General features: G+C 39.5%; 1 protein-coding gene across 1 annotated transcript in view; it reads left to right on the top strand.

The window, feature by feature from the left end:
* ptk7b (protein tyrosine kinase 7b) overlaps positions 1 to 13,311 on the top strand; it is a 50,267-nt gene that overhangs the window by 24,063 nt on the left and 12,893 nt on the right. Inside the window, exons 2-6 of the mRNA XM_016516396.1 lie at positions 6,131 to 6,427; positions 7,664 to 7,766; positions 8,028 to 8,191; positions 10,222 to 10,369; positions 12,208 to 12,503. Coding sequence (XP_016371882.1) covers positions 6,131 to 6,427; positions 7,664 to 7,766; positions 8,028 to 8,191; positions 10,222 to 10,369; positions 12,208 to 12,503 — 1,008 coding nt within the window. The remainder of the gene's footprint in view (positions 1 to 6,130; positions 6,428 to 7,663; positions 7,767 to 8,027; positions 8,192 to 10,221; positions 10,370 to 12,207; positions 12,504 to 13,311) is intronic.

Raw genomic sequence — 13,311 nt, forward strand, 5'->3', positions numbered from 1 at the left:
GTGTGTGTGTGTGTGTGTGTGTGTGTGTGTGTGTGTGAGAGAGAGTGTGTGAGAGTGTGTGTGTGTGTGTGTGTCTGCGCTTGTTTACATCAGAGTGCGCACGAGTCTTTCAGGCAGCATACAGCGGTGTTGTGCATTTTGACCAGTTTATGGGAAAAGTATTCTTAAAATGCATTCAAAATTCTGAATAATTTGTAATATATAATTATTCACGGTATTTAGAAGTGCCCACGATAACAATATCGTGCATATTCATTACCGTGATATATCGCATTACTGAATACCGGCACAAGTCTAGTGTGTTTGATCGTCAGCTTCATCAGCTCTGAACGGCTCTGCGCTTCTCTGGAATCTGCCTGCGGAGTGTTTTTGTCTCTGAATGAATGATGATGACTGTGTTTGCCGTTTGAAGGCGTTATCATTGGAGAACTGCAGGAAACGGTTAACTGGGAGATTTAAGAGTGGTGTAAAAAGCCATTTAGTGTTTCGTTCTAAAGGCTAGAGTTGGAATAATTTGTGTTTGTTGACATCTTGTGATGTTTTTTATAGTATCTGTTCGATACAGCTACAGAGAGCTGTATATTCTCAGTTGTAAAGCATTCACATTTAAATGATTATTATTATTATGACATACTTTACAGTTCAGTAGTATTACATAGTACGGAAGCCCGTTTCCAACACTGAATAAAAAATAAGAAAAGGTAATTGCAACTTTTTATCTCGCAATTCTGACTTTATTTCTCGCGATTGCGATTTTATGTCATGCAATTCTGAGAAAAAAGTTAGAATTGCGATTTTGTATCACGCAAGTCTGAGAAAAAAAATCTGAATTGTGAGGTCGTATCACGCAATTGCGAGAAAAATGTCAGAATTGTGAGATAAAAAGTCGCAATTACCTTTTTAATGTTTTATTCGGTGGCAGAAACGGGCTTTATTATTATAGTGACATTTCTTTATTGAATTGTTTAATTTTTATCATTTCATTAAATAATAATAATAAAATACTAATGACAAAAAGAATAAAAAAATGCAATCAGATTTGTTTCCCCAATTTGTTCTCAGTTTTTTAATGAAATAATGCATATATATTTTCATTGCAAAACACTGCTGCATGTGAAGTATTTCCTTCAGCTAAACATCTAGTGATGATTTACACCTGTTTGTCTGGACTTACAGACCGTTCTGCTCATCTTCTGCTCATCTGAAGCGGTTCCCATCCGTCTCCAGGTATCTTACTCCTGTTATCCTGAGGAGATTATGATCAGAAGCTGGAGTATCATCATAAACACATGAATGATGACAGTACACACAGTGAACAATGCCGTCTTTATGCGTCGGCTCTGAAGGGCCCCGGGCCCCAGATGTGTCATGGGTAAAGCAGATTCTGGGTGGCCACACATTTACTGTAATGCTTTTAATGGTTAAAAAGCTTTTAGAGGCGTCTCGGCATTTTACCACATTTTTACCGCGCTGTTGTAAATACAGCTGGTCACGGATCCCACACGTGACAATAGACGCTTCATTTGTGGAGACGACCGATGGATGTGAATGAGTGAAAACACGTCCCTCGTGACAGAACTTTAGGAGTTTAATGAAGACGAGCCTGTTTCAACCTGACTTTCGTTCCCTGCTGTTCTTATTTTTTACGTCTGAGGAGAAATCTGATGCTGCTTTAGAAGATTCTGATTGTTTGACTGTTATGATGAGGCTCTGTGATATAAGCCAAAGTTATATCACACTCAGTTTTGGTTGATAGCCCACCTAAAATTATAAGTTAATATTTCGATAATTTCTCAACACATTCACATGCTCCCATTCTCTGATGCAGTGTTATTTTATGTTTTTGTTAAAATTGTAATTAGATTTTGTTTTTATATTTTCTACTTTCATGTTAATTTTAGTTAAAGTTTTCATAATTGTGTTCTGGGTTTTTGTCATTTTTATTAGTTTTTGTCGTTTTTAAATATGTCGATATAGTTTTTGTTTTATTTCAGTTTTAGTTATTTCAGTATGTAAAGTTAAACTAAACGAAAATGAGAAATGTTGCCTAGGAAGCTAGCTAAATAAAGGAAGCTAAATAAAATATGTTGAAGTTTTTTTTATTATATATATATTTTTTTCAGTTTTAAATGAAGGTTTTTATTATTAAGGGAAAACAAAATCCAAAACTACATGGCCCTGTGTGAAAAAGTGTTTGCCCCCTAAACCTAATAACTGGTTGGGCCACCCTTAGCAGCAACAACTGCAATCAAGCGTTTGCGATAACTTGCAATGAGTCTGTTACAGCGCTGTGGAGGAACTTTGGTCCACTCATCTGTGCAGAATTGTTGTAATTCAGCCACATCGGAGGGTTTTCGAGCATGAACCGCCTTTTTAAGGTCATGCCACAGCATCTCAATAGGATTCAGGTCAGGACATTGACTAGGCCACTCCAAAGTCTTCATTTTGCTTTTCTTCAGCCATTCAGAGGTGGACTAATCTTTTTTTTTTTTTCTCATCAACTCACATTTGAGAAACTTAAATACATCGTACCAGTAATTCACATTTATGGAAAAGTAATTTTCTATTTTTTTTTTAATTCTAAAATTATTGTTTTTTTTTGTGTAAATTGTAATATTAAATATGAAAGTGTTATATGTAGTGTTAATCCAGACGTTAATTAATAATTCCTGATGTAACTCTGATCGCGTCTCATTGGCAGAGCAGCTGTAAACGGTCATTGATCGATCCGTCATGAATCCCAGAATCCTTTTGTCACTATAATTGATCCGTCAGTGAGTTTGTCTTTCATAACAGCAGAAGACCCATAGAGAGATGAAGCAGACGGGTTGCCATGTCATTGACCTTCACAGGACTGGAGCTGATGTTTGACCCGAGTTCAGATGAATTAGCACTCATTCAAGACAAATCATCACTGCTCCTCCCCCAGATGATGTCAAGTCAATGACCGTTCTGCCAAAAATATCATTCTGTCATCGTTTACTGATCCTCGTGACGCTCTGACTTTATTTGTTTAACAGTGCCATTATTGCTGGTTGTTTTCTCTGCAGTTTGTTAATAAGTGTTCTGGTCTCGTTTGTTTCTCGTGAATCTTCTGTCTGTCTTCACATGTGTTCAATAAAGCAGCTGTGTTTCATCCAGTGCTTCCAGTGAAGCATCTTCTGCTGTCGTGATCATTCTGATGGCATTTCATGGTGTTTTACAGGTTGTACAGATAAAGTTTCCCCAACATTCTGTCATTTACTTGTTCATGTTTTGAAGCATCAAAAATGACACAGATGTTCTATAAAAGTGTGATTAAAAAGCAAACATAAATGTGGAAGATGAGCTTCTCTGCGTCTGTATCGGTGTCAGTGTGATCTTCAGGCGCAGACGGGTCTGAATCTGACTGAAGCTCTTCTATAGTTTCTGCCTGAAGCTTTTCTTCCACATGCCTGAATAATGTATGGAAGCTTTTACTGGCCCACTTTAAGAGCATCATGGGATTGCAAATAACAATATAACAAATAAAATGTCTTTGACATTCGATACAGACACTGGATGTGTGTTGACATGTAAGACGCTCCGTTATACACGTGATTTAACACGCTTGTCAGTTCAAGCAGCTGAAGACCCAAGTGCTTAACTAACCCGGAAACAAGCACTCGACTAATCCGGAAACAAGCGCTCAACTAACCCGGAAACAAGCGCTCGCTCAACTAACCCAGAAGCAAGAGCTTAACTAACCCGGAAACAATAGCTTAACTAACCCGGAAACAAGCGCTTAACTAACCCGGAAACAAACGCTCGCTCAACTAACCCGGAAACAAGCGCTCGCTCGACTAACCAGGAAACAAGTGCTCGACTAACCAGGAAACAAGTGCTCGACTAACCCGGAAACAAGCGCTCGACTAACCAGGAAACAAGCGCTCGACTAACCCGGAAACAAGCGCTCGACTAACCAGGAAACAAGCGCTCGACTAACCCGGAAACAAGCGTTCGACTAACCAGGAAACTAGCGTTCGACTAACCAGGAAACTAGCGCTTGACTAACCAGGAAACTAGCGCTCGACTAACCAGGAAACAAGCGCTCGACTAACCCGGAAACAAGCGCTCAACTAACCCAGAAACAAGCGCTCGACTAACCAGGAAACAAGCGCTCGACTAACCCGGAAACAAGCGTTCGACTAACCAGGAAACTAGCGTTCGACTAACCAGGAAACTAGCGCTTGACTAACCAGGAAACTAGCGTTTAACTAACCAGGAAACAAGCGCTCGACTAACCAGGAAACTAGCGCTCGACTAACCAGGAAACAAGCGCTCGACTAACCCGGAAACAAGCGCTCGACTAACCAGGAAACAAGCGCTCGACTAACCCGGAAACAAGCGCTCGACTAACCCGGAAACAAGCGCTCGACTAACCCGGAAACAAGCGCTCGACTAACCAACCCGGAACAAGCGTTCGACTAACCAGGAAACAAGCGCTCGACTAACCAAAAAACTAGCGCTTATCTAACCCGGAACAAGCGCTTGACTAACCAGGAAACTAGCGTTTAACTAACCAGGAAACAAGCGCTCGACTAACCAAAAAACTAGCGCTTATCTAACCCGGAACAAGCGCTCGACTAACCAGGAAACTAACGCTTAACTAACCCGGAAACAAGCGCTCGACTAACCCAGAAACAAGCGCTCGACTAACCAGGAAACTAACGCTTAACTAACCCGGAAACAAGCGCTCGACTAACCCAGAAACAAGCGCTCGACTAACCAGGAAACTAACGCTTAACTAACCCGGAAACAAGTGCTAAACTAACCCGGAAACAAGCACTTAACTAACCCAGTAACAAGTGTGTTAATTAAGTGCTTGTTTTTGGGTTAGTTAAGCGCTGTAACTACAACCATAAAGGCACAAATAGTGATGTTCTTATTTAATATCAGTGTTAATTTAGCATCATTGACTGTTATAGTTTTTTGTTAATATTTTGAAATAGATTTTATTTTTATATGTTCTGCTTTCATGTTAATTTTAGTAAATTTGTTGTGTTTTTGTTTTTTTCAAATAAATTTTTGTTGTTTTTAAATATGTTTATATAGTATTTAATTTTCATTAAATTTTTAGTTTGTTATTTTAGTATATCAAGTTCAACTAAATAAAAATTAGAAATGTTGCCTTGGAAACTTGATGAAATAAAATAAGTTTTAGTTTTTTATATTTTATTTTATTTCATTTAACATTGATTTTATTAACGTTTTTGTTTTAGGTAACTATAATAGCCCTGCTCAATGTTTATATTGTCCAGAACAAATAAATAAAGGATTCCTAAATCAAGATAATTTAATTTAATAATAATTTATGCATTTAGCAGACGCTGTTATCCAAAGCGACTTACACTGCATTCAGGCTATACATTTTTACCAGTATGTGTGTTCCCTGGGAATTGAACCCATGACCTTTTTGCGCTGCTAACACAATGCTCTACCACTGAGCCACAGGAACTAATGTCTTGTTTTCTGAGAAATTGAAATAAGAAGAAATATCTGCCCATGGATCAGAAAAATCTACTTAATTAAATGAGAAATCAAGTTTTCATTCTTGTTTTAAGCACAAGCTCACTTGAATTTCTTATCTTCTTATCTGATGTCATTTTGCTTTGATTTGTGAATGTTTAGATATATGTACTGGAAAACACTGAGTAAGAACAACACGTTATGCAGTGTGTAACTCTGTAGTTTATTAAAATAAATCAATAAATTGATGAATGCATTTCTCCTCTGCTCTAGCTTGTTTGCCAGTCTAGTTTTTACTAGTCCTGTCACTGCATGCTGCGAATACTGTGTCTGTCAAATTGCTTTGGTAAAAGTGCAAAATGAATACATGCAAGTATAAGATAAAGCACATAATCAAACTCACGGGATCCCAGCATGCATGATGTGATGAGGTCTGCAGATGAGCTCAGAGCTCCTGATGATGACGATGATGATGAAGGTTTTGTGTGTGTGTGTGTTTGTATTGGCAAACACGCATCTCACTGCATCATTAATGAATGCAAACATGCTGATGGGTTTGATTTGTCTGGTGATGTTTATTCGTCTGATGTGAGTCTAAAGTGTTTTGTTCAGCAGTTTGACTGGTTCTCTGTGTTTCTCTCAGTCTTCATCATCCAGGCGTCTTCGCTTCATTTCTCCGAAGAGCCCCAGTCTCAGGACGCATTACACGGCCGCAGTGCTATCCTGCGCTGTGAGCTCAGCGGCCCGGAGGACATGCGCTTCTGGTGGACTCAGGACGGCCGTCGCGTGCAGGACTCGAACCGCCGCTTCCAGGAGGGCAGTAACCTTAAGTTCACGGCGGTGGACCGTCACGCAGACACCGGCTGCTTCCAGTGTGTGGCATCCAGCAGCTCCACCGGAGAGACCGTGACCTCCGCCAATGCCTCAATCAACATCAAATGTGAGCTGCGATTGTGTGCGTCTCTGGAAACGAGGCGTCACGGCCCAGGTTAACAAAAAGTGCACTTCCATCATGTACTTAAAGTGCTCTATTCTCGCGCACTAATTTTGTACTTAATATACTAAAAATGATTCTTTAGTACTTCTTAAGATAAACTAAGTGTACTCAACTGTGCTATTTTGGGACACTGTGATGAATATGAACTAAAATGCACTTTTAACATACTATCTCTGTATTTAAAATGTATTTAGTCAGCACTTGTAGTACACTTGAGTGTACTAGTGTATGAAAAATGGTTCATGTGTACACAATACAATACAATACGCGAGAATAGAGCACTTTAAGTACATGATGGAAGTGCACTTTTTTAAAAATCTGGTGGCTCTTTAGATGTCATGCTTCAAATCTGGGGAGAAATGTTCCCCTCACAGTGTGATATTTAGGACAGATCAGCAGAAAGTGTTTCTGGTCCTTTATTTGCTGTAGATCACAGTGTCTACAGATCCTCTGCTCTTGCTCTGTCCATGTTTGTCTATGTCTTCCTCTCTCTATTTCTAAATCATGGTTACTTCATCTATATTTGGAGAGATTTCTCTCTCTCTCTCTCTCTCTCTCTCTCATCATGTGGCACTATATTCATCTGTTTCAGACACATGACTTTTACAATCATCCACCGCATTTATGAGCATTAGCTGGGCAAAATAATCAAACACACGAACAGAGAGACCATTAAAACATGTAGATCACTGGATCTGACCCTAACAGCTCTCAGAAAACATCTGGACAGATCTCAAGTGAACACAAACCAGTCATAACATTCACTTACATTTACATTTATTTGGATGGTTTGTGTTTCAAATTGTGTCATTTTGTCAGTTGTTTTTTTTTTATTTCGTCTTAGACCTTTAATCTAATACCCTTTTTAGTTTGTGTCATACTTAGTCAACCTGTCCTGTTTTTGTTAAATCAAGTTTTAGTTGACTAAAAGTCTAGGAGCTTTAGTCTAGTTTTAGTCGGGAAAACATTTTAAAGTCATATTTTAGTCATGCTACATAATGGTTAAACTGATCATCACAATTATTTGCTCAACATTATAATTGTGATTACTGAACAGATTTATTTCTGGATTTTTTTCTTCTCTTTTTTTGTTGTTGAAGAAAATAGAGAAATATTGGATATAGAGAGTTTTTATTTTTTATTCTAGTCATGGTTGTGGATGTTGTTGTGTGTCCTCAGGGCTGGAGAAGGGGCCAATTACAATGAACGAACCCGCCTCAGAGGCGGAGCTAGAGGAGGCTGAGCGAATCGTGCTGCAGTGTCACATTGATGGACATCCACGGTGAGTCCAGCATCTGATTGGACAGTGAAACATGAGTCTGATCCTCACACAGATCTCCTGCAATATATGAACAGTGAATGATGTAGGTTCAAATGGAAGCCCTGTTTCCACCACAAAATAAAAATAGAAAAAATGTAAAAAGGTAATTTATTTTTTTATTCTGTAACAGAAACTGTCTTCCGTAGGTTACAGATGTGTTTCTGATCATAGTCTACTGACTGTCGCTGATTCTGTGTGAAAAGATGTTTCTGACCTGTGCAGGCCGAGCAGTAAATGGTTCAAAGATGGAGCTCAGCTGGACAGAAAGGACCGGATCCTGACGCTGACCAACCTCAGCACAGGGGATTCTGGGATATACTTCTGCTGTGCTCAAAATGCTGCTGGAAAAGTGTGCAGTAACCACAATATCACCCTCAATATTTTTGGTAAGATTATAAGGTTTGAATAGACACAAGCTCAGGTTCTTCTAGATAAGATTTATAGATTATAGTTTAGTTTAGTTTAGTTTGACGTGTGAGAAGACGTGCCGTTTATGTAGACTGCTTGAGCGTGTCAGTGTTGCCCTCACATGCGCACTCAGGTTTTATTGTGTGTGTTCTGCTATGTTTGTCATCTCATGTGTGCAACTAAGCAGGAATGTCTAATGCGTAACCCAACACCTCGGCCAGCCTTCCCATAAGCCACCTGCGCTACTCACGCACACACCTGCAGACAGAATAAAAGCTCTGCTGAAGAATAAAGAGATCAGCTGGAGCATGAATATTACAAATGAAAGGAGAGAGCGAGAGGAGCGAGGATAAAGAGCTTTAGCAGAAGAATAGTGGGCGGCAGTGAGAGTGAGAGTTTACACACGCAGACAGACCACAGCATGTCTGTCTGGTCTACAGCATGTCTGTCTGATCTACAGCGTGTCTGTCTGGTCTACAGCGTGTCTGTCTGATCCTAGAGCGTGTCTGTCTGATCTACAGCGTGTCTGTCTGATCCTAGAGCGTGTCTGTCTGATCTACAGCGTGTTTGTCTGATCCTAGATCATGTCTGTCTGATCCTAGAGCGTGTCTGTCTGATCTACAGCGTGTCTGTCTAATCTACAGTGTGTCTGTCTGATCTACAGCGTGTCTGTCTGATCCCAGAGTGTGTCTGTCTGATCCTAGAGCGTGTCTGTCTGATCTACAGTGTGTCTGTCTGATCTACAGCGTGTCTGTCTGATCCTATATCATGTCTGTCTGATCCTAGAGCGTGTCTGTCTGATCCTAGATCATGTCTGTCTGATCCTAGAGCATGTCTGTCTGATCTAGAGCGTGTCTGTCTGATCCTAGAGCGTGTCTGTCTGATCTACAGCGTGTTTGTCTGATCCTAGATCATGTCTGTCTGATCCTAGAGCGTGTCTGTCTGATCTACAGCGTGTCTGTCTGATCCCAGAGCATGTCTGTCTGATCTTAGATTGTGTCTGTCTGATCCTAGAGCGTGTCTGTCTGATCTACAGCATGTCTGTCTGATCTACAGCGTGTCTGTCTGATCCTAGAGCCTGTTTGTCTGATCCCAGAGCATGTCTGTCTGCCTGTCTGTCTGATCTAGAGCGTGTCTGTCTGATCGACAGCATTTCTGTCTGATCCTAAAGCGTGTCTGTCTGATCTAGAGCCTGTCTGTCTGATCTAAAACATTTCTATCTGATCTACAGCGTGTCTGTCTGATCGACAGCATGTCTGTCTGATCCCAGAGCATGTCTGTCTGCCTGTCTGTCTGATCTAGAACGTATCTGTATGACCTACAGCATGTCTGTCTGATTTAAAGCATTTCTGTCTGATCTAGATCTACATTTACATTACATTATAAGCGACTCAAACTTGCAGCAGTTGCAGAAATGGAGTTCGTGTAGAGCTGCATTTCCTGTGAACAAGACGATAAAAACACTTATCATGAGTCACATCATCACAAAACATCATAAACCAACAGGAATATCTCTGTCGGACAACACACAACAGAGACGGACAACACTTGATTAAATCATTAACAACATTTATGTATTGCTGAATCAGTAATTGATTAAAAAATTGATTTTGATACAACTTAAAATGAATATATAAAAAAAAATTATCAACACAATGTTGATGTAATCAACATAGAATATTCAACTGATGAGTATTAATTTCATTCAACCTAAAATGACTATGTGAGTTTTGTTTCATTAGTAACTGTATGAATATGTTTATTGAACATGATCACGATTGTAAATGTGACTATAAATCAGTAAAGGGTGATTTATAGAATCACGTCCCGCAGGAGCACAAGGATCAAACGGAGGGACGGTCAGATGAGTTTCTCTCTGTGGAATGTGGTCTGATCCAGGTGCTGTCAGTGCTGATAGCAGCTGGCAAGTAGATGAGTGTGTGTGAGTGTCTTTACTCTATATTCATAAGCTGAAGCGTGACTCTTCTGTCTCTCTGTGTGTGTTCAGATAAGTCTGTTCCCCGTGTGCTGGTGGCTCCGGTGGATCAGGTGGTTCTGCGTAATGAGGAGGCCGTGTTTCACTGTCAGTTCAGAGCCAAGCCGCCGCCGCTGATCGAGTGGTTCCACGACGCAGAACCCGTCCTCAACAAATCACGGTGAGACGCTTCACATCTCTGAATGTTTCCTAATGCTTACATCACATGCAGACGCTCACAAACAGGCTGGTCAGTTTACTCTTTAAGTGTTGAGAGGGTAAGAGTGCCCAAAACGACTAAAACTTACACTAGGTGAAATTAAAGTGAAAACGGAAAATATATTTAAAAAATACCTAAACTAAAAATAAAAATTATTAGAAACTGCGAATCTGTTGAATGTAAAGTAGAGATGTAACGATATTATCAACAGTCTCGATATTATCGTGGTCACATGACGATATGAAACGATAGGTCTTCTGGGCAAAAAGTGTCGTTTTTAAAATATATTTGTTTTGGGTCATTATGCTTTGGCACAGTATCTGTCAAACGAACTCAAACCGAAAGCACAATATGCTTCATTCCTTCATCGAGTCTGTTTTTGCTGCATGTTGTTTCAAAGCGAAGAGCTCACGTCGTTCAGACGATCAGCTCGTGATCCGGTGTTTTCTGCGTCTCAGAACGACTCGTTCACACTGAATGAATGCAGTCCACTCCTTTATTTCACGTGCTGTGAGTTTAGCACGCGCTTGGGAACAACAGTTATGCTTTATTTTCACGGCAGATGATTACAGCGTTTCACTAGATTTGTAGTGAGACATGTTTGTGTTTTTGTAAGCATGTTTTCACTGAAGCTGGAAAGTAAATCAAAATAAAAGTTAAAAAGTGACGTGTGAATCGCTGACAGCTAGCGGTTTAAATGCAGTCCAAATTCTAAATATCTATTTCAAGTGTAGAAATTAGGAAAGAAGTATTGTAATTTCCCTGCTGTAGTGTAAAGCAAAAATAGTATACCTATGAAATATACCTTTTTTCTGACCTAAGTTTTCTTAGTTAAGAACGAGGGTTGCAGCTCTTAATTTTGAACTCTCAAAGTGCATTAGATAGAATAATTTAACTTTAAAATGTACACAATTTTCATTTTTTCCCAATTCTTCATTTGTCTTCTTTTTCTTTTTAAATATCACAATAATTATCATATCGTGGACTTCATATTGCAATAATATCACTGTGAGATTTCGATATATTGTTACATCCCTAATGTAAAGCTGTTCAGAACGTCTGACCACCCACAGATAAATGATCCATCATGTAAACAAAACAATTTAAAATGTAAAATAAAAATTATTAATAACTATATAGACATATTAAAAATTACAAAAACAACAACAATTCTAAAACTTAAAATTTGTTAAAATTAAAGTTTGATTCTGCTCTCATTTGACTCATGCTTTCAGTTGTTCATCAGCTTGAGAAGTGTTAATCGAAACTGAACAAACGTAAACACACTCAGGGGATTCTGGGATTGCAGGCGTTTGTCTGTTTTGACTGAATCTGAGTGTTAGATCGTTTGATCAGACAGATTGTGTCTGACGCCATAAACACACACCCGTGACACACATACGTCGCTTAGCAACAGTAAATAGCTCTAATCAACACTAATCAACAGCTCGTTTGTGGCAGAAGTGTTTATATTCTGTTATTAATAAAATTAATAATGTATCATGTTGCTGCATTCTGTACATTTACAGTGATTTTACGCATTATGCATTTGCAGTGGCTCATTGCTTTAACTAGCTGTGTGTGTGTGTGTGTGTGTGGGGGGGGGCAGTATATTCAATATAAAACAACCAAATTACTCACTAAAACTGACATAAAAAATAATAAAACATGTATTAACATATACATATTTTTTTTTTAAAACATGCAAAAAAACTAAATGACTGAAAGTTTAACAAAAAAATAACATAAAACAGAAAGTATACAAATATCCCCTGGTGTCAGAGCAGATGAGTGTGTAGCTGCTGGCTGCTGCTGTGTGTCTCTGTAGAGATCGCAGATATGGGCGAGCGCTTGTGGCGTGTTTTCTCTGCGGGCCGCGGTGAGCGTGTGCGCTGTGATCCGCCGCGGGGTCAGCCGGAGCCGCAGGTGTGGTGGGAGCGTGCGGGAGCTCGTGTGGCGTCTGAGGGTCGAGTCCATCAGCGGAACGGAGATCTGATCTTCAGCCCCACAGACGGATCAGACTCGGGCGTCTACACGTGTGTCGCCCGCAACACAGCCGGACAGAAGCAGCAGGAGCTCGTCGTCACTGTAGCCAGTGAGTGAAGCAGCAGACACATCACGAGTCCAACTAAGTAACTAACTAGCGCTGTTAACCCTGCGCTCTCTGGAACGGCTCTTAAATCGGAAGGATGTCTTTTGTAAGATCTGGGATTTTTGATATGTTCACAGATATTATCCCTGTAAAGCCTGACATATTTTAATTAATTAATTTTATTGAAAAATCAAAAAAAATAAGTGTGTACATGTGTTTTATGTTGAGTATCATATTTAATGCATCAGGCTTTTATGGCTCGTATAGTCTGATATAGTGAGAATTTGAGAATAACAGCAAAAATATGAATTTGCTGCTGATGCTGATATTAATGTGATGGGATTTTGATTTCTGTAATGTAAATCAATGAGATCTTTATAACAGTGCAGCAGATGCTGACATAAAATGATCTAAATATCAGTCGTCGCTCTATATCTGCAGTAATGAGTTTGATCATTTAGAGCCTTAGAAATTAATAAATCAAATATGTGTGATGGTTAGTAATATGTGAGCCTGCAGCACAAAAGCAGCTCAGATTCCAGATTTTCAAATAGTTGTATCTCGGCCAAATATTGTCCTGTCCTAACAAACCATACATCAATGGAAAGCTTATTTATTCAGCTTTCAGATGATGTATAAATCTCAATTTCAAAAAAGTGACCCTTATGACTGGTTTTGTGCTCCAGGGTCACATTTATTAGAAGCTTTAAATGAAAACAGGAAGTTTGTAAGATGAACTCACTTGCGTGTGTGTGTGTGTGTGTCTGTCTCTGTGTGTGTGTGTGTGTGTGTCTGTGTGTGTGTGTGTGTG

The sequence above is a fragment of the Sinocyclocheilus rhinocerous genome, unplaced genomic scaffold (genome assembly GCF_001515625.1).
Source record: "Sinocyclocheilus rhinocerous isolate Xijiao unplaced genomic scaffold, SAMN03320098_v1.1 scaffold2733, whole genome shotgun sequence".
Taxonomy (NCBI): domain Eukaryota; kingdom Metazoa; phylum Chordata; class Actinopteri; order Cypriniformes; family Cyprinidae; genus Sinocyclocheilus; species Sinocyclocheilus rhinocerous.